At 43.9% G+C, this 21582-nt stretch overlaps 1 protein-coding gene across 1 annotated transcript in view; it reads right to left on the minus strand.

The window, feature by feature from the left end:
* The window catches only part of map3k5 (mitogen-activated protein kinase kinase kinase 5), a 59211-nt gene extending 38110 nt beyond the window's left edge, over positions 1-21101 (minus strand). The window contains exons 1-2 of the mRNA XM_064990854.1: positions 20041-21101; positions 3405-3544 (exon numbers count right to left, since the gene is read on the minus strand). Coding sequence (XP_064846926.1) covers positions 3405-3544; positions 20041-20455 — 555 coding nt within the window. The 5' untranslated portion in view covers positions 20456-21101. The remainder of the gene's footprint in view (positions 1-3404; positions 3545-20040) is intronic.
* Positions 21102-21582: the final 481 nt, after the last annotated feature.

Raw genomic sequence — 21582 nt, forward strand, 5'->3', positions numbered from 1 at the left:
CGCATTTGGTATGTAACTGAGAGTCTCCTCATTGAAAACATCCGAAGCTCTTCAAAGGTAAATGATTTTATTTATTTGGTTATCTGGTTTTTGTGAAAATGTTGCGTGCTAAATGCTACTCAAAATGCTAAGCTAGCTTAGCATACTCTTACACAAATTAGTCAATTTCTATGGTTCAAAAGCATTTTTTGAAAATCTGAGATGACAGTGTTGTTAAGAAAAGGCTAAGCTTGAGAGCAGACGCATTATTTTCATTTTATTTGTGATTTTCAGAAATCGTTAACGTTGCGTTATGCTAATGAGCCTGAGGCTTTAGTCACGATCCCGGATCCGGGATGGGGAGTTTCAACAGGTTAACCATGGCAAAAGGGCACTTTAAAAAGAAGTTGAGCCTTAGCACTTGTACACAATGGAGTCTCTTTATTCGAAACAATCTATAACGGTTAACACAGCAGCCATTGTTGCTCTTAACCCTCAATAAGGGAGCTGGTACTGTTTGAAGACTGCAGGCTGATAGTGATATGTTAACACCACCACAGAAAGGCATATTTGTTTTTTTACTGCAGGGTGTAGGTGGGTTAAGATGGAGGATATAGTTTATCAAGATTACAGGCATAATATCTATGTTTGGGTACACTTTGTAAAATATGACTTATTCTTTGAGGAATTTAGGACAATTTCAAAAGATTGCAATGCTTTTTTTTAAATGTCAATGACAGTGTCAGAGCAGAGCAGGTCACAGGAGTGTGTGGGGTATCTTGGTTTACATTTACATTACATTTAAGTCATTTAGCAGACGCTCTTATCCAGAGCGACTTACAAATTGGTGAATTCACCTTCTGACATCAGTGGAACAGCCACTTTACAATAGTGCATCTAAATCATTTAAGGGGGGGGGGGGGGTGAGAAGGATTGCTTTATCCTATCCTAGGTATTCCTTGAAGAGGTGGGGTTTCAGGTGTCTCCGGAAGGTGGTGATTGACTCCGCTGTCCTGGCGTCGTGAGGGAGTTTGTTCCACCATTGGGGGGCCAGAGCAGCAAACAGTTTTGACTGGGCTGAGCGGGAACTGTACTTCCTCAGTGGTAGGGAGGCGAGCAGGCCAGAGGTGGATGAACGCAGTGCCCTTGTTTGGGTGTAGGGCCTGATCAGAGCCTGGAGGTACTGCGGTGCCGTTCCCCTCACAGCTCCGTAGGCAAGCACCATGGTCTTGTAGCGGATGCGAGCTTCAACTGGAAGCCAGTGGAGAGAGCGGAGGAGCGGGGTGACGTGAGAGAACTTGGGAAGGTTGAACACCAGACGGGCTGCGGCGTTCTGGATGAGTTGTAGGGGTTTAATGGCACAGGCAGGGAGCCCAGCCAACAGCGAGTTGCAGTAATCCAGACGGGAGATGACAAGTGCCTGGATTAGGACCTGCGCCGCTTCCTGTGTGAGGCAGGGGCGTACTCTGCGGATGTTGTAGAGCATGAACCTACAGGAACGGGCCACCGCCTTGATGTTTCTGCATATATACGCACAAGAAACCATAATCTCCCCTCCCCCTCATTCTCTCACTTGCATACCTTTGTTGTTGTTGGTGGCGGTCATTGATAGGGGATTCCCATGTGACTGCAAGGCCCTCTCACTTTTCAAACCAATTTAGGCTAATGTTAACTCGACTGGTCATTCATCGCCTGACAGACTCAGGGCCAAAAGGTTAAAGGTCCATTGCAGCCATTTAAAAAAAAGATCAATATCAAATCATCTCTGGGTAACTACTATGCACCTTACTGTGATTGTTTTCAATTCAAATGGTCAAAAGTAACAAATTGCTTCTCAGCAAGCATTTTGATATGACTGTGTGCGAGTGGTCTGAGTGGGGAGGGAAAAAACGGAAAACTAGCTGTTATTGGCAGAGAGGTTTTAGCAAAATTAACAGCTCTTACACTTAAAGGGCGTTATCATAATTTTCACAATTTCACAGTATTATTCCAACCTTGTGTGGAAATGTATCCACTGAACAAAAATTATAAACGCAACATACAGCAATTTCAAAAGATTTTACTGAGTTTCAGTTCATATTAGGAAATCAGTCAATTGAAATCAATTCATTAGGCCCTAATCTATGGATTTCACAAGACTGGGAATACAGTTGGTCACAGATACCTTTACAAAAATGTAGGGGCATGGATAAAAAAAGAACAGTCCATATCTGGTGTGGTTACCATTTGCCTAATGCAGCGCAACACATCTCCTTCGCATAGAGTTAATAATGCTGTTGATTGTGGCCTGTGGAATGTTGTCCCACTCCTCTTCAATGGTTGTGCGAAGTTGTTGGATATTGGCGGTAACTGGAACATGCTGTCGTGCATGTCGTTCCAGAGCATCCCAAACATGCTCCATGGGTCTGGTGAGTATGTAGGCCATGGAATAACTGGTATATTTTCAGCTTCCAGGAATTGTGTACAGATCCTTGCGACATGGGGCCGTGCATTATCATGCTGAAACATGCGTCGATGGCTCCAGATGAACGGCACGTCAATGGGCCTCAGGATCTCGATGTACTGCCAAATTCTCTAAAACGCTGTTGGAGGCGGCTTACGGTAGAGAAATTAACATTAAAATCTCTCGCAACTGCTCTGGTGGACGTTTCTGCAGTCAGCATGCCAATTGCACACTCCTTCAACACATGAGAAATCTGTGCCATTGTGTTGTGTGACAACTGCACATTTTGGAGTGTTTTTTTTGTATGTGTCCCCAGCACAAAGTGCACTTGTGTAATGATCATGCTGTTTAGTCAGCATCTTAATATGCCACACCTGTCAAATGGATGGATTATCTTGGCAAAGGAGAAATACTCACCAACAGGGACATAAATCAATTTGTGCACAAAATTTGAGAGAAATATGCTTTTTGTGCATATGGAAAATTTCTGGGATGTTTTATGTCAGCTCAAGAAACATGGGACTAACACTTTACATGTTGCATTTATATTTTTGTTCAGTATAGATATAACACAGGAACATCACATTTTTGACTACACTGGGCCTTTAAATGCCAGGATATGAGTCAGTCTGTCATAAACACATTTCAATGTCGACAACATTCTCTTTTACAAGACTAAAGGGTGAAACAGAGGTAAAGAGGTGCAATGTTAAACCAAATTCTGTGTGTTGATTTTTTTTCTTCCGTCAAATGCTATTTTTACATAGCCCTATATTTATGAAACACACCATATCCTGCCTAGGTGTTAATGCATCTCCCACCAACAAATCACTGATGTGTTTACCTGTCACAACAACACGACAGCTATTACATGTTCCCCGCACACTCATATTCTAAATATAGACTGTGACCTTGTGCACTTAAAGGCTTAAAAAGAACACAGAGAATAAAAAAGAAAATTAGTGCAAAATGTGCAATTTACCTGTAGGGACTGTAGTGAGTCGGAGTTGGTGTCACAGTACAGGATGATATTGTTGGCCATGCTGAAGCTCTCCCTCACACCTAGGTGGTAGAACAGGGAGGGCTGGCGGAAAGCGTCCGTCATCTCCACTACAGCTATGTCTGGGAGGGACAGAGTAGGCCTGTTAGTAGTCTTAAAGGCCCAATGTAGTCGTTTTTTGAATCTCCATATCAAATTATTTCTGGGTAACAATTAAGTACCTTACTGTGATTGTTTTCAATTAAATGGTCAAACAAAAATGGCTTCTTAGCAAAGAGCAATTTCTCAAGCAAGAATTTTGCTAGGACTGTCTAGGAGTGGTCTGAGTGGGGAGGGGAAAACTGAAAACTAGCTGTTATTGGCAGAGAGGTTTGGAACTCTTTCTTATTGGTGTATTAACTAATTTACCACCTGGTGATGTCACCAGGCAGGCCAAAAAATCCATCCCACCAAAGCAGGCTGAAGTTTCAGGTGGTCTTTCCAAACAGCTCTTACACTAAAAGGGCATTATCATAATTTTCACAATTTCACAGTATAATTCCAACCTCATAGTTTGGAAATATATATAAAAACAGAGGAAAATCACATTTGACTGCACTGGGCCTTTAACACTGAACAACTGCCTGTAGTATAAAATATTTTAAGCCTACAACATCTTGTACTAGTTTCGTCACATTTACCACAGTTTGTTTAGGTTTCATATGAAATCAGATTGATGGGACAATAATGGCCTGTAGAATTGTTTTGGACTGAAGTAGAATATTTAATTTGCCCAAATGGTCTTTTTTAGACCAGACTGTGAGACATCACTAAATCTTCCAAAATAAAAGGCCAAAATAACATTGTCTGGTAGGAGGCCAGGGGTGGGGTTCTTTCAGAAGCCCCTCTGGTAGCTCCCACTGACTGATAACTGCACAAACAAAACTGGGCTAGAACTGTGATGCAGTGTTCTGTAATGACAGAGCTCTCCAGAGTGATAACATTTAACAGACCCACCCCACCTTTTCATGTGCTTCCAAGTTTCCCCTTCCATGTCAACATACACATTACATATAGCTTAGTATAGAGCTTTTCTTCCCTTCCAATGGAGCTCCCTTTCACTGTAATACCTGGGTTCCAGTCCACTACAAACCCAATGCTATTCTCACTCATTGAGAACCAAACATCCACACAGAGAGCCAACATCACAGGGATAATCAAAGCAAACAAGCAATCTAATTTAATGTACATTCTAGTGTGTGTGTGCTGCTGTGTTGTTATGCAAAAACAAGGTCCCAGTGGAGACAGCCTGGCTTGTTTTAGCAAAATGTTCATTTTCATAGGGCCAGTCCCCCCAGGCCAGAGCGCAGTTCCTCCCACTCAGCAAGGACATGTAAATGCCACCAGGAAGTTGTTTCTTCTTTACTGGGTCTTAAAGGCTCTGTTCAGGTCACACACGTTCATTACAACCCGAGAAGAAGTGATGTACAGTGGGGAGAACAAGTATTTGATACACTGCCGATTTTGCAGGTTTTCCTACTTACAAAGCATGTAGAGGTCTGTACTTTATCATAGGTACACTTCAACTGTGAGAGACAGAAAATCACATTGTATGATATTTAAGTAATTCATTTGCATTTTATTGCATGACATAAGTATTTGTTCACCTACCAACCAGTAAGAATTCCGGCTCTCACAGACCTGTTAGTTTTTCATTAAGAAGCCCCCCTGTTCTCCACTCATTACCTGTATTAACTGCATCTGTTTGAACTCATTACCAGTATAAAAGACACCTGTCCACACACTCAATCAAACAGACTCCAACCTCTCCACAATGGCCAAGACCAGAGAGCTGTGGAAGGACATCAGGGTTCAATTGTAGACCTGCACAAGGCTGGGATGGGCTACAGGACAATAGGCAAGCAGCTTGGTGAGAAGGCAATAACTGTTGGCGCAATTATTCGAAAATGGAAGAAGTTCAAGATGATGGTCAATCACCCTCGGTCTGGGGCTCCATGCAAGATCTCACCTCATGGGGCATCAATGATCATGAGGAAGGTGAGGGATCAGCCCAGAACTACACGTCAGGACCTGGTCAATGACCTGAAGAGATCTGGGACCACAGTCTCAAAGAAAACCATTAGTAACACACTACCCATGGATTAAAATACTGCAGCGCACGCAAGGTCCCCCTGCTCAAGCCAGCGCATGTCCAGGCCCATCTGAAGTTTGCCAATAAGCATCTGGATGATCCAGAGGAGGAATGGGAGAAGGTCATGTGGTCTGATGAGACAAAAATAGAGCTTTTTGGTCTAAATTCCACTCGCCGTGTTTGGAGGAAGAAGAAGGATGAGTACAACCCCAAGAACACAATCCCAACCGTGAAGCATGGAGGTGGAAACATCATTCTTTGGGGATGCTTTTCTGCAAAGGGGACAGGACGACTGCACCGTATTGAGGGGAGGATGGATGGGGCCATGTATCGCGAGATCTTGGCCAACAACCTCCTTCCCTCAGTAAGAGCATTGAACATGGGTCGTGGCTGGATCTTCCAGCATGACAACAACCCGAAACACACAGCCAGGGCAACTAAGGAGTGGCTGGTGTAAAGCACTGCATCGCAGTGCTAGCGGTGCCACTACATATCCGGGTTTCGATCCCGGGCTGTGTCGCAGCAGGCCGTGACCGGGAGACCCATGAGGCGGCCTACAATTTGCCCAGCATCGTCCGGGTTAGGGGAGGGTTTGGCCGGCCGGATGTCCCTGTCCCATCGTGTTCTAGCGACTCCTGTCGCGGGCCGGGCGCATGCACACTCACACGGTCGCCAGTTGTACGGTGTTTCCTCCAACACATTAGTGTGGCTGGCTTCCGGGTTAAGCGAGCACTGTGTCAAGAAGCAGTGCGGCTTGGCAGGGTCGTGTTTCGGAGGATGCATGGCTCTCGACCTTTGCCTCTCCCGAGTCCGTCCGGGAGTTGCAGCGATAGGACAAGACTGTAACTACCAATTAGATATCACAAAAATGGGGTAAAAAAAATAAATAATATATATAAACAATGATATGTGCCTTCACAGAGGTTGACCTTTCAAGTGAGCACTTAAATCCCCTTAATTAGCCATCACTGAGACAACAGTTCCCTCTAAACTGCGTGCGTGCATGCGTGGGCACGCAGTGGCCCAGAGACTGCCACGCAGCTCCCCCAGGACTGCAGCACAGACACAGAAGAAAAATCAGAGCCCATGGAGAGAAGCACGAGATTTTCCCTGTTAGTTAACACTATCAAGGTTTCCGTTTACTGTGGCAATTGTGATCAAATCAACGCAATATTAGGCACTTTCAGTGCAACATACCAAAACAAAACGAACTATGCAAGACATTTTGTTGTAGGCAGAAAGCATCTGAGTAGGATTCTACTGTGCACGACTCAGCCTGCACTCTACACAGACCGACTCAGCCTGTACTCTACACAGACCGTGCGGCATCACCAATCAGAGCTGCAGTAGGCCTAAATGCAAATAGACCATTGCCAAATATGGATCTGTGCCATTTACTTGAATTGGAGTGCTGTGATCATGAGTAGATGAGCTTGTTTTGAGATCAAAGCAAGAGCTGCATGTAGCCGCATGTGCATATTTTGTTCATATCCTTTGCTAGTTAGTGAGTTACGAGCCCAGTTATAGATCATTTGAAGTAAGCAATAGGGGAGTGATTGCTTCCTACAAGAGCACAAAATGTGTGCATTTCCTGACATCTTTCAAAAGCTAGTCAGGTAAAGAGCTTTTTCTTTTGTCTTAAAGGGGCGATGTTAAAGGCAGAGGGTAGCTTAATTTGTCTGATTCTCTGCAATAATGTTAAGTGGACAAGTGGATAAACAGGCTAATGTCAAGCCCTGCATGTTTTTTTTCAAAAGTCTCATGGAATGTAGGCCTACATTGAACACCACACATTATCTGCTACTGTAGGCTGAATGATATAACAGCTATTTCCATGTTAAAATGTTATGGGATGCATTTTCTCCATTGTTGTTGATGGTAGGCCACTCTGGTAGGCCTACATTATGATCAAATAGCCACAGTAGCCAACTTGGCCACTGTTAAAACTGCAACTTAAAGTCGGTACAGCCTCAGTGTTCACAGTAAACGTAAAATTAAAGGGACCATTGCTTGAGACGGAGTCCCTGTTTACAGATATACGCAATAGGAAATAAAAAGATAATTGTTATGCTGAAGACAATACAGATCATGCAAAAGATCAGAGACTGCTGATGTACAGAGAGTATGAATACTGGATGAGGTCAAATGCCAGCATCTCCTCATTCCAGATAGTACAGGCTTGCTGATGAATAATATATTATGGGACTCATTTATCCGCTAGCAGAGGAGCCCCCATCAATATTACATTTGAGAGATGTGTTAATGTGAAAAGACCAGAGAACTGCTGTCACGTCCTGACCTTAGTTCCTTTGTTAGGTCTCTTTTGGTTTGGTCAGGGCGTGAGTTGGGGTGGGCATTCTATGTTTTGTGTTCTATGTTTTCTATTTCTATGTGTTTGGCCTGGTATGGTTCCCAATCAGAGGCAGCTGGCAATCGTGGTCTCTGATTGAGAACCATACTTAGGCAGCCTGTTTTCCCACCGTGAGTAGTTATTTTCTGTTTAGTGTGTGTTGCACCTGACAGAGCTGTTTCGGTTGTGCCGTTTGTTACTTTGTTATCTAGTGTTCAGTTATATTTAATAAAATGCCGAACACATACGACGCTGCACCTTGGTCCTCACCTTCTTCCACCAACGACGGCCGTTACAACTGCAAATGTTTGATACCAGTAGTGGAGGCATCCATCTCTGTAGAAGTTAGTACGTCACAGACACTTCTATGAGGAAATGGGTGGGGTACATACCGCGCTATCCTTGGAAGCCTCTGCCTTGTATAGGTATGAGCCAGGGGAAAATATTAGCTTACATAGGGCAGGGCTTATATGAATGATGCTTTAGGTGGAAAATGTAGACACTTGGAAAATGTGGCAGACGCAGAGAATGAGAGTCTTGTGCTAGAGAGTAAGAGGAGACATGAGTGGCCTCTTTGACTTAAGAGCTCCACAGCTCTCAGCTGACAACACTGAGGTGTCTGGCGAGGCATGATGCAGTACTGTACACTTGACTGCATTATGCACATTTGTACTGGCACTTTGTTTTCAAAGTACGGTTTAAAGAGTGCTGGGATATGAGAGACTTGATAGAAAATATTGATTTTGAGTTTAGGGAATAGATGCAGCATCAATGGGTTATAAGTGTTAGCGGTGATACACTAGCCAATTATCAACAGTCAACTCTCAACATGAATAGCTGGTGATAAACAACTCTGCACACAAAACTGATGTAGGCCATGTACGCAAGTCCTTGTTTTTCTGTTGTATTTGAATCCTCAAAACAAGGTTGGAAGTAGAACACCTGAGTCTCTCAACTGTGACACACGAGCGGTCATAATCTGCCACCCCCTTTGTTGGCACTGCCCATTTCACAGTGCCAACAAAGGGGGTGGCACATCTCCCCCACTGCTGATCTTTTCCAAAGAACAGAACAGTGAACAACAAAACAGAAGGAGGAAATGGGTCTCTGGGAATAGCGGAGGAACATTGTGTGAGTTCTTGGTGCCCTTTTGCCTTTTACTGAGTACTATTCTCTGACGTCTATCCATTTACTGACAGAAAAAAAAAGTTTCATTTCCCTTCTCAGAACAACGCACAGACACAACAATGGTGAGGACAGACTGCAGCTCTTATTCATACTCTGTGTCCTCAACTATTCCTTGAACTTGACAGCCACCGCTGCAGTCGTGACTCCCGGTAATACAGCGTTGAATATATCTGAGGCCGATGCTCTTCTTTTCACTAAGCACATTTACTGATACTTATTCTAACGAACAACACTAAATCATTCAGAGAACCCCCCCCCCAAAAAAAAAATCTCCAATAAATCACAACAAACATTGCTGCTGCTTTGTCAATTACGTAGACCCATTTTAAACCCCTTGCCTGTTGTTCGTAAACACACAGAGAGAGTGGTCAGTCACCGCTGGGTTGACTAGGCTGTGCCTATACAACTCTCCTTTGGACCAAAATGAGGTGGGGAAAAACCTAAACAAGATAGAAGTAGGCTAATATACAGTGCCTTGCGAAAGTATTCGGCCCCCTTGAACTTTGCGACCTTTTGCCACATTTCAGGCTTCAAACATAAAGATATAAAACTGTATTTTTTTGTGAAGAATCAACAACAAGTGTGACACAATCATGAAGTGGAACAACATTTATTGGATATTGTCAGGACCCGGTTACGAACCTGGGTCTCCGGAGTGAGAAACAGTCACTTAACCAACTGAGCCACGAATAGTCAGCAGAACCCAGAAGATGAGGCAGACACAGCAGTACTTAAGACGGTGTATTTAATAAAGTAAAAAGGAGAAGTCCTTCAATACAAAAATGGCAAATCCAAAAGGTGGTAGGAATAGCACAAAAAAGCCTCAAGAGATACTCAAAAACAAAAACAGAATTCCACAAGAGCATCCACCGGAATCGACAAGAATACACAGAACATTAGGGCTGGGTGCTAACATACAAACACAGAGCACAGAACTGAGGGAAACTAAGGGTTTAAATACAATCAGGGAAAACGAGGCACAGGTGCAAATAATAATGGGGAACAAGGGAAAAAACATAAGGTCAAAAAGCACAATGGGGGCATCTAGTGACCAAAACCCGGAACAACCCTGGCCAAATCCTGACAGATATTTCAAACTTTTTTAACAAATCAAAAACTGAAAAATTGGGCATGCAAAATTATTCAGCCCCTTAAGTTAATACTTTGTAGCGCCACCTTTTGCTGCGATTACAGCTGTAAGTCGCTTGGGGTATGTCTATCAGTTTTGCACATCGAGAGACTGACATTTTTTCCCATTCCTCCTTGCAAAACAGCTCGAGCTCAGTGAGGTTGGATGGAGAGAACCTAAGTGTATGTAAACATCCGACTTCAACTGCATATACTCTCAGTGACCAGTTTATTAGGTACACCACCCCGTTCACGAAAATTTTATCTCCTACAGACAGTCATGTGGCTGTGGCTTGCTACATAAAGCAGGCAGACAGGCATTGAGGTATTCAGTTACTGTTTGATTGAACGTTAGAATGGGCAAAGCAGGTGACCTAAGTGACTTTGAGAGTGGTATGATTGATGGTGCCAGGCGTGCCGGTTCCTGTATCTCAGAAATGCCCGGCCTCCTGGGCTTTTTCACGCACAACAGTCTTTAGGATTTACTGAGAATGGTGCGACAAACAAAAAACATCCAGTCAGCAGCAGTCCTGTGGGCGAAAACAGCTCGTTGATGAGAGAGGTCAAAGGAGAATGGCAAGAATCATGCAAGCGAACAGGCGGGCCACAAACAAATGGCACAATACAACAGTGGTGTGCAGAATGGCATCTCGGAACGCACAACTCGTCGTTGGTCCTTGTCGACCACACTGGTTTCTACTCCTATCAGCTAAAAACAAGAAGAAGCGGCTTTTAGTGAACACGTGATCACCAACACTGGACAATTGAGGAGTGGAAAAACATTGCCTGGTCCAACGAATCCCGGTTCCGGTCGCGTCATGCTGGTGGCAGAGTCAGGATTTGGCATCAGCAGCATGAGTCCAAGGCCCCATCGTTCCTGGTGTCAATGGTACAGGCTGGTGGCGGTAGTTTAATGATGTGGGGAATGTTTTCCTGGCACACGTTAGCTCCCTTGATATCAATTGAGCAATGTTTCTAGTCCCCAAAGAATTCAGGCTGTTCTAGAGGCAAAGGGGGGTCTGACCTGGTACTAAATGGGTGTACCTAATAAACTGCGTGTCTTTATGTATGCAAACGTTGACATGCAAGAAAAACTGTAAGAGTAACGTTACATTCCCATATTTAATTTATATTTTGAAGATCTCAAGCGTATCCCCCCCAAAAAATCCTGTAGCTGTACTTCAAGCATATCTTTTGACCACCCACAGTGAATAAATGCCAGTGAGACATACACAAGATGAGAACACTTGAGAATGTAATTATTTCAGATTGTAGTAAGAAAATTCTCAGGCCTTTGTTGAGAATTTCAGCAGTTGGCGTCGCGCCATTGTGGATGGACGGTTGAATGACTGAATCTTAATCATTCATTTCTCAGCACATTCTGCTCAGTGATAATCCATCTATCCATTATCAAACTATGACGGTGTTGAGTGAAGACATCACTGTCTAGCCATCCATGATGTGTACTTTCCCCTTATCACTCAGGAGGAAAGAGGGGAGTGTACTAGCGCGCCAGTGTCATGGATTTCCCTGGAGCTCAGCCGCACTGAGGAGGACGCAGGATGGAACAACCCCATAGTGGAAGAATGACGGTCCCTAGTCTCCACTGGAAGTGAATGTTTCCCAAGACTGCAGTTTTCTTTTCCCCAAAGATGCAATAGGACCTTGTGTCTGATAATGACCGTGCTCGAAGGGGCCAGTGGTGACTTAAGCACAGAGAAATGTGAACGTCTGCTGCCAAAATTCCAAAAACAGCAGAGTTCATGGAGACCTCTATCTGCAGAGTGTGCTCCATTCACATTCCATTATGTTTCCCTGCAGTCAAATTGAAGCGGAATTGAAGAGGGTGCATCATGATGTCCTACAATCAGTCAAGAAAAATCTATGGGACTAATAATCAATTCACACAGCATCCAGTGTTGCTAGCTGCTTCCAGGAAGCAATTTAAGCACTAAGACGTGTATTGTTATTTTCAGATCAGGTTTGTTGGCCCATGAAACCAACCCAGTTAAAAGAGGCTTAAGTGCCCAAATTAGGTTCAGTGTTGTTATGCAAAAACAATCGAAGGAATAAGACACCGTGTCGGTGTTTAAATTGAGCATGTCGTGCCTGATTCTATAAATAAACCCAGCCATAAGAAAGAATGCAGGGTACCTTTACAATGGATAATAAGCTGGTGGGAAGCCTTGCCCAAAAAGAAGAAATACTACTTTATTTTTTAGAAATGAGCGCAATATGCAGGAAAAAGGCAAACCCCAGCTCTGACTGGAAAGGAGAGTAACTTGTCAGTAGCACCAGGGCCTTCGGTAGAAGGAATCCTCGGCATCTGGTAGTTTAGTTTCTGTTCACACTAGCATATTTCAGAGAGTGAGTAGTGAGTGCCATGGCCCAAGGGGAAAGTGTAAGAACAGAATGTGAATTAATCCCATCCAAACTCACAAACACAAGGAGCTGCCTGGTCCCTACAATGCCAGTTGCCAAGATTGGCCTTATACTTCCTGATTGGCCTCTTGTTAAAGAAACAAACTAAGCAGAACTTGTTTTTAACAAGGGCACTTTATGTCTCAACGTAATTCCATTTAACATGAAGGATACTAATATACAAAGTGATCACCTGGCAATAAAGAAATACAGCACCAGGATACCTTTGTGAGGTCACGCAATAGTCTCACCCTGCCAACATCAACAGGTCATAACTACTCCCTTGCCCTACTGCCAACTGCTGCTGGCAAATGTGACACCACATACCCAAACTGCAGATAAAACCTGACAGAGTGCTTTGGTCAACCAACACTCTACACCACTCTATTTTTCTGAGGAACACATGGATTTTTTCTCTTCCTTTCCAGTAAAGACTATATTTCCTGGAAAGTAATGTGGTTAGTGATCCAATTTCTCCTGACCTAATGCTTTCTGACCCACATGGGCAGCCAGCGTACACATGAACATGGATAAACAACTTAGTAGACAACCAATAGGAGCAGAGAGTGATAGGTGCCAGCCAGCCTTCAGGCCAGAGTGCATGTGGGATCTTGTGGTGGAATCATTTGACAGGGAAAACAATGCTGAATGTGGTGTGTGTAGGCCTATCCTGTAATGTTGAGTGACTGATAACCTTTGAATCCAGTATATACTCTATAGATACTTCTCCAGAATGGAATTATCTATCAAAGGACACACTCTTGACTATACATTCAATCTTTTGTCTCATGTGATACCACATCGTTTGGGGAGAGTTGTTCCCTCCAGGTGACCTCTACTGTACATCACAACAGTTTGACTGTTTCCTTTATGACAGCCTCCAGTGATATGGTGCTGATGTTCAGTACTTCATTTAGGGACCAACTGAAATGAGGAGAGACTCTGGGTGAAACATCCAGGCTTTCTTCTCCAGAGATTTACATGGTAGGATTTGGGATGTCATGGATACAGACTCTCAAAAGGACAAACATTCGAGCAACTGAATGGAACACACACTGGGTCCCTGGTGTGAGAAGACACTGTGTACAGCCTTGTCGTCTAGTTCGCACAGTCAGACAGCCAATGGTTCAGTTCAGCCCACAGCGGAGCCACTTTAGCTGAGGGGTAAACAAACACTTATACCAAGGTAATACTGTTCTCAGAATCACCATGGACTCTTAAACACTATTGTCCTCCATCCAAATTACACAGACATGTGGTATAATGATCAACCATGACGGAACTTTCCTGCATGACATAGCTATGGCTTATACTGCTTCCCGGCACAGTTACAGGTGGTAGTCAGCGCAAGAGAGTTGTCCTTTGGGGACCAGCATACAGTAAAGGCAAAGCATTATCCATTTATTTGGATCAATTTTTATCCATTATCCATTGAAAACCATGACCCCTTTTTTAACAGAAGCCTACGCCACTGGCTCACTTCATTAGGATGGATGTGTGCTTTGACCTTTGTCTATTGAGCTGATGGGGTTAGGTCAATAGCCACTGCTGTGTTTACTCAGCGAGGTCACAACATGTGAACATTTTATATGGATCTGAACAGCTGTTTGATGTACTGTGAAAATGTGCTTCCACCTGCACATTGCTGATGCACTTATTTACATGTTCTGTGAATGCTCCCTTCTTATGAGGTAAGCACTGTCATTCAGAATGTGGTAGTTCAACTCTTCCAAATAAGGAGCAAAGCGGACAAGCCTCTAGCTCATTGTATACAAAAGCTAGAGTTTTGTTCTCGTTTCTTGTGTTCCATGATTCCATCCCTAACATGTCCTGTTGTAGGAACACGATAAAGAAGTTGGCAATCTTTAAGAAGCTTCTGTCAGTCATCTCAATAAAGCTTGTGTTCATTTAACAGATACAAAAGGGGTTTCTGGGAACTGCTTTCCACCTCCCATTTGAATTATACTGAAAATCCACAGAGGCCCTGTGGAAAATAGCCAAACCAAAAAAAAGGGGAAAAATTTAGTTCTGTTTACACAACCAACAATGTTTTGACAACCGACAATACTTTAAGCTATGATGTCAGCTAAGTCTATACAACACGGGTGTTTTAACATTTACTTCACTGATGCCCTATTGTATTATGGAATATTACCATGGAGAATATGTCATTAGTGTTATTACTGTGTATTTTATGCATGTCAGGGATACAACTGCATTAGCTATATACAGTTGCGGCCAAAAATATTGGCACCCTTTTCTTAAATAATTCTCTATTTCTTCTAAATTAAGTTGATATTTATAAAAAAAAGTTTGGTCACCACACAATATTATTAGATTTTCAAGATTTGCAGAACCAATTTTATTTTTGTAAACTTAAGTATACGATTTGAATTTACAAAATAAAGAACAAAAATAATTGGCTCCACAGAACTAGTACTTGGTTGCACAGCATTTGGCCAAGATAATTGCAGACAAACGGTTCTTGTCAATGAGCCTGCTGCACCTTTCTTTTTTCCCCTCTTTTAAATCCCCCCCCCCTTCTCCCCAATTTCGTGGTATCCAATTGTTAGTAATTACTATCTTGTCTCATCGCTGCAACCCCCATACGGGCTCGGGAGAGACGAAGGTCGAAAGCCATGCGTCCTTCGAAACACAACCCAACCTAGCCGCATTCCTTCTTAACACAGCGCGCAGGCCCAGGCGGCATCCCTAGCCGTGCCCTCAGAGCATGCGCAGACCAGCTGGCTGGTGTGTTTACGGACATATTCAATCAATCCCTATACCAGTCTGCTGTCACCACATGCTTCAAGAGGGCCACCATTGTTCCTGTTCCCAAGAAAGCTAAGGTAACTGAGCTAAACGACTACCCACTCACTTCCGTCATCATGAAGTGCTTTGAGAGACTAGTCAAGGACCATATCACCTCCATCCTATCTGACACCCTAGACCCACTCCAATTTGCTTACCGCCCAAATAGGTCCACAGACGATGCAATCTCAACCACACTGCACACTGCCCTAACCCATCTGGACAAGAGGAATACCTATGTGAGAATGCTGTTCATCGACTACAGCTCGGCATTTAACACCATAGTACCCTCCAAGCTCGTCATCAAGCTCGCGACCCTGGCTCTCGACCCCGCCCTGTGGAACTGGGTACTGGACTTCCTGACGGGCCGCCCCCAGGTGGTGAGGGTAGGCAACAACATCTCCACCCCGCTGATCCTCAACACTGGAGCCCCACAAGGGTGCGTTCTGAGCCCTCTCCTGTACTCCCTGTTCACCCACGACTGCGTGGCCACGCACGCCTCCAACTCAATCATCAAGTTTGCGGACGACACAACAGTGGTAGGCTTGATTACCAACAACGACGAGACGGCCTACAGGGAGGAGGTGAGGGCCCTCGGAGTGTGGTGTCAGGAAAATAACCTCACACTCAACGTCAACAAAACTAAGGAGATGATTGTGGACTTCAGGAAACAGCAGAGGGAACACCCCCTATCCACATCGATGGAACAGTAGTGGAGAGGGTAGTAAGTTTTAAGTTCCTCGGCATACACATCACAGACAAACTGAATTGGTCCACCCACACAGACAGCATCGTGAAGAAGGTGCAGCAGCGCCTCTTCAACCTCAGGAGGCTGAAGAAATTTGGCTTGTCACCAAAAGCATTCACAAACTTCTACAGATGCACAATCGAGAGCATCCTGTCGGGCTGTATCACCGCCTGGTACGGCAACTGCTCCGCCCACAACCGTAAGGCTCTCCAGAGGGTAGTGAGGTCTGCAAAACACATCACCGGGGGCAAACTACCTGCCCTCCAGAACACCTACACCACCCGATGTTACCGGAAGGCCATAAAGATCATCAAGGACAACAACCACCTGAGCCACTGCCTGTTCACCCCGCTATCATCCAGAAGGCGAGGACAGTATAGGTGCATCAAAGCTGGAACCGAGACTGAAAACTGAAAAACAGCTTCTATCTCAAGGCCATCAGACTGTTAAACAGCAACCACTAACATTGAGTGGCTGCTGCCAACACACTGACTCAACTCCAGCCACTTTAATAATGGGAATTGATGGGAAATGATGTAAAATAAATCACTAGCCACTTTAAACAATGCTACCTAATATAATGTTTACATACCCTACATTATTCATCTCATATGTATACGTATATACTGTACTCTATATCATCTACTGCATCTTTATGTAATAAGTCGCTCTGGATAAGAGCGTCTGCTAAATGACTTAAATGTAAAATGTAATGTACATGTATCACTAGCCACTTTAACTATGCCACTTTGTTTACATACTCATCTCATATGTATATACTGTACTCGATACCACCTACTGTATCTTGCCTATGCCGCTCTGTACCATCACTCATTCATATATCTTTATGTACATATTCTTTATCCCCTTACACTTGTGTATAAGACAGTAGTTTTGGAATTGTTAGTTAGATTACTTGTTGGTTATTACTGCATTGTCAGAACTAGAAGCACAAGCATTTCGCTACACTCGCATTAACATCTGCTAACCATGTGTATGTGACAAATAAAATTTGATTTGATTTGATTTGCATCCAACCCGGAAGCCAGCCGCACCAATGTGTCGGAGGAAACACCGTGCACCTGGCGACCTGGTCAGCGTGCACTGCACCCGGCCCACACAGGAGTCGCTAGTGCGCGATGAGACAAGGATATTCCTACCGGGCAAACCCTCCCTAACCCGGACGATGCTGGACCAATTGTACGTCGCCCCCATGGTCCTCCCGGTCGCGGCCGGCTGCGACAGAGCCTGGGCTCGAACCCAGAGTCTCTGGTGGCACAGCTAGCACTGCGATGCAGCGCCTTAGACCACTGCGCCACTCGGGAGGCCCCTGCTGCACCTTTCTACTGGTCATTTGGACCACTCTTCAAACTGCTGTGCCCTCCACCAACTGCTGTTTTCAGCTCTCGATTTTTGATATGTTTCAGATCTAGACTCTTTGCTGGCCTCTCCAGAACATTCAAGCATCTCTTCTGGGGCAGCAGATAGCCTAGCAGGTAAGAGAGTTGGGCCAGTAACTGAAAGGTTCGAATCCCAGAGCTGACTAGGTGAAGAATCTGTCGATGTGCCTTTGAGCAAGGCACTTAACCCTAATTGCTCCTGTAATTCGGATAAGAACATCTGCTAAGTGATTCAAATAAAATAAATGTCTTCTTGAACCATTTCTGGGTGCTTTTTGATGTGTGTTTTGGGTTGTTGTCCCGCTGGAAGACCAACAACCTTTAATGGTTCCCCATTTTTTGGACACGAGTTTTAACATTGGACTCCAAATTACCTAATAATCTGTTGTTTCATGATGCCTTGTGCAAGTTCAATGCCCTCAGTACCAGAGCAGCAAAGCAACCCCACAGCATTATCAAACCTTCCAAATATTTGATTGTAGGGAGGGTGTTCTTTTCATTGAATGCTTCATTTAGTCATCAGTAAACACAGTGCTGATCTGTATTGCCAAAGAGCTATAATTTTGTTTCATTGGTCCACAGAACATTTCCCCCAGGATTTAGGTTTGTTTAGGTGGGTTTCTGAGAAGTTCAATCAGGATTTATTGTGTCTCTTTCAGCAGTGGGGTCTCCTATATTTACCAATGACCAAATTAAGCATTCAACGAAAAGAACACCCACCGTAAAATCAAAACATGGGGAAGGTTTGATAATGCTGTGAGGTTGCTTTTCTGCCTCTTGTACTGGGGGGCATTAAATGTGTGCAAGACATCACGAAATCAGGAGATTATCAAGGTGTTTTAGAGTGCAATGTTCAACCCGCTGTCCAAAAACATTGTATCTGTTGATGGTCGGGGGTTTTCCAGCAAGTCAACAACCCCAAACGCAGATCGATAGCACCCTGGAATGGTTCAAGAGGGGGAAAAAGACTGTTAGTCAGCAAAGAGCACAGATCTGAATCACACCCATAACCTATGGTGAAAACAGCAGTCGGTGGAGGGAAAAAATATAGCAGTTTTCTGCTGAAGAGTGGGTCAAATAGCCAGTAGAAACGTGCAGCAAGTCCATTGATGGCTACAATAAGCATTTGTTGACAGTTATTTTGGCCAAAGGCTTTGCAACCAAGTACTAGCTCCGGGGTGCCAATAATCTTATCCATGCCATGTCTTTACAAAAATAAAAACGGTTCTGCGATGTTGAAATTTCAATAACAAGGTGTGGAGACAAAAAAAGAGCAATTATTTCCATTTATTTGAGAAGAAATTGGAAATTATCCCCAAAAAACTTCAATGTCTCTGCAACATGGTTTGAATACTTTATAGTATGTCCCTCATCATCTCCCATCCTGTATTTCAAACCTTGAGGGTTGGCAAATAGCGTTATGGTTGACCGTACAGTGGACCATACAATCGACCACGGTACAACATCCATTCATATGAAGGAGTGATCCTTGCAAACACACAGTAATACTCATTTTGAAAATCTGACTTTTAAGAAACCCCACTAGGCAAAAACACATTTCCATTTGGGATGAAGGGAACATTTTTAGATATATGGGCAAAGGAGGAAAAGAGCTTTAGTCAAAAGGTTCAGTTCACTTCTGGAGTCTAATGGAAACTCAAACCCCTGCTCATACTTAGCAGAACAATCCATGACGCTCAGGAGGCTCACTTCAGGAGGCACATTTGTGGAGCAAATTAGGCATTCCCCCATTGAGTCTATTCAGTGCTCTATGTGTTCCAGATGAACACAAATGGGTAGGCTATAGGCTATGTAGTGGAAAGAAATATGGAAACTGGGAGGTTAATGTAAGGCTTCTAAGCCATGACAAATGTTATCTGCAGTTGTCAGTGTGCTGCTCACAGCAACCACCATGGAAGCCCCATTAGAGCAAGTGGTGTAGCATGTGGATTAATGTGCACCGTAGCCCAATTCCCACCCACAGGAATGTTTATTGAACGGTAGTGAACCTGTTATACCTTTGGTAAATACACTACCGGTCAAATGTTTTAGAACACCTACTCATTCAAAAGTGTCAGAGCAAAGAGTAGCCATTTGAAGAATCTCAAATATAGAATATATTTGGATTTGTTTGACTCTTTTTTTGGTTACTACATGATTCCATATGTGTTATTTCGCAGTTTTGATGTCTTCAATATCATTCTACAATGTAGAAAATAGTACAAATAAAGAAAAACCCTTGAATGAGTAGGTGTTCTAAAACGTTTGACCTTATATGAATATCCCCTATGTCATGTGTTGAAGGCTGGGATTTGATGTCTGGGGGTTGATTTGGATGAAAAGACAGTGACAAATGTAAATATGGTTTGGTTCTGATAGTTTGAGTGCAACATATTCAATAACCCACCTCGTGCACTCTGTATGTCATCATCACCTCTTACCTGCATTATAGAACTGGTCAAGCACACACGTCTCCCCAAAGTCGATCTTTCCAAAATTTATTATTTCTAGTTGACTTCCCACGGACTCGCACGCGTCTTTCAGGCAATGCAGAGCCATGTTCTCTGCGGTGTGCAGTTGAGTGAGCTCGCTGTTGACGACATATGCCACGGTGACGGCCCTGCTTTTACATTTCCCCGTAGATAACAAGCAGCCACTGTCCATCGGACAGCTCAGGATACTCGGACTGATGCTTCCGCTGACCACAGAGTCGTGCCAGAATGTCCCAGCGGCGGGGATGGGGTCACCACAGCCTCTCTCTTCCCGGGAGCCAGCAGATCCCCCGCGGGCACCCTCTGTGTTCGAACCAGGACTAGAAGAGGGGACCGACAAGGATATCCCTTCATCTTGACTCATTGTTTTTCAAAGTCTGTTTTGGTTGACAATCCCTCTGTGTTGTTATGGATACTCCGTTGCCCAACATCTCCATACACCCAAAGTCAACATTACGCACGTTTCCTCGAAGACATTATATACAAAAGGCACGCAAGGAAAATGTCCTTACTATTTGAAGGTATTTCAACACAGGTAAACAACAGTCTGGTGATATGGGTCAACCTCCTGTAAATTCATTCCTGGTTTCGCATGAAATTGTGCGATCTGCAATGATCATGAACCAAGATAGTGCGTACTACGACCATTGAAAGACACCGTTACTGTGAAGTCACGACACATAGGCTACTCATATACAGCTACCGATCCTATGGAAAGTACCAGTTACCACTCAATTGCGACATTCTTGCGCGTCGCCAGATCGACTCCACTTAGTTTCCGAAGTTGCGCACTAACACAGGTTTCAATCGTTACAAATCCCACATAAACTTGTTTTCGGTTGATCCATCGACCTAGAAAGCAGATCTGGTTTACTGTCCAAATCTGTGCAGCCGCGCAATGAATAGCCTATCATCTAGAAACCATGCCCATAGAATAATGAATACCAATGCGAATATTATGTCCAGTCCCTGGACCCTGCCCTATTTCCACTACTATCTTTCCTGCACAGGCTCATGCACACTAGCCTGCCGTTGAGCCTTGTTTACTGGGCGGTGACATGACCATATTTGGAACAGTTGGAGCGTATTTCCCCTTAAAGCGACAGTCTGCTATTTTCCAGTAAGAAAATATTTCCAGTAATTTTAACTGATGAATCATATTCCTTGATGGTGAGTAGAAGAGGCTGGTGTGAGGAGCTATTGGAGGACGGGCTCATTGTCATGGAATGAATGGAATCAATGGAATGGTGCAAAACACAAAAAACGTAATGGAAACAACTTGTTTGACTCCATTCCATTGATTCCATTACAACCATTACAATGAGCCCGTCCTCCTATTGTTACTCCCACCAGCCTTCTCTGAATTGGAGGTACATGACTTAAAAATAGACCTACCCTATTCAGTTGTCATCCATCAAATGTTCATGTTTTTGTTGTCATATGGGTACTGTAAACAAATTGTAGTTTCAAATCATAAAACAAGCACAACGC

The sequence above is a fragment of the Oncorhynchus masou genome, chromosome 16, assembly GCF_036934945.1.
Source record: "Oncorhynchus masou masou isolate Uvic2021 chromosome 16, UVic_Omas_1.1, whole genome shotgun sequence".
NCBI classification, from domain to species: Eukaryota; Metazoa; Chordata; class Actinopteri; order Salmoniformes; family Salmonidae; genus Oncorhynchus; species Oncorhynchus masou.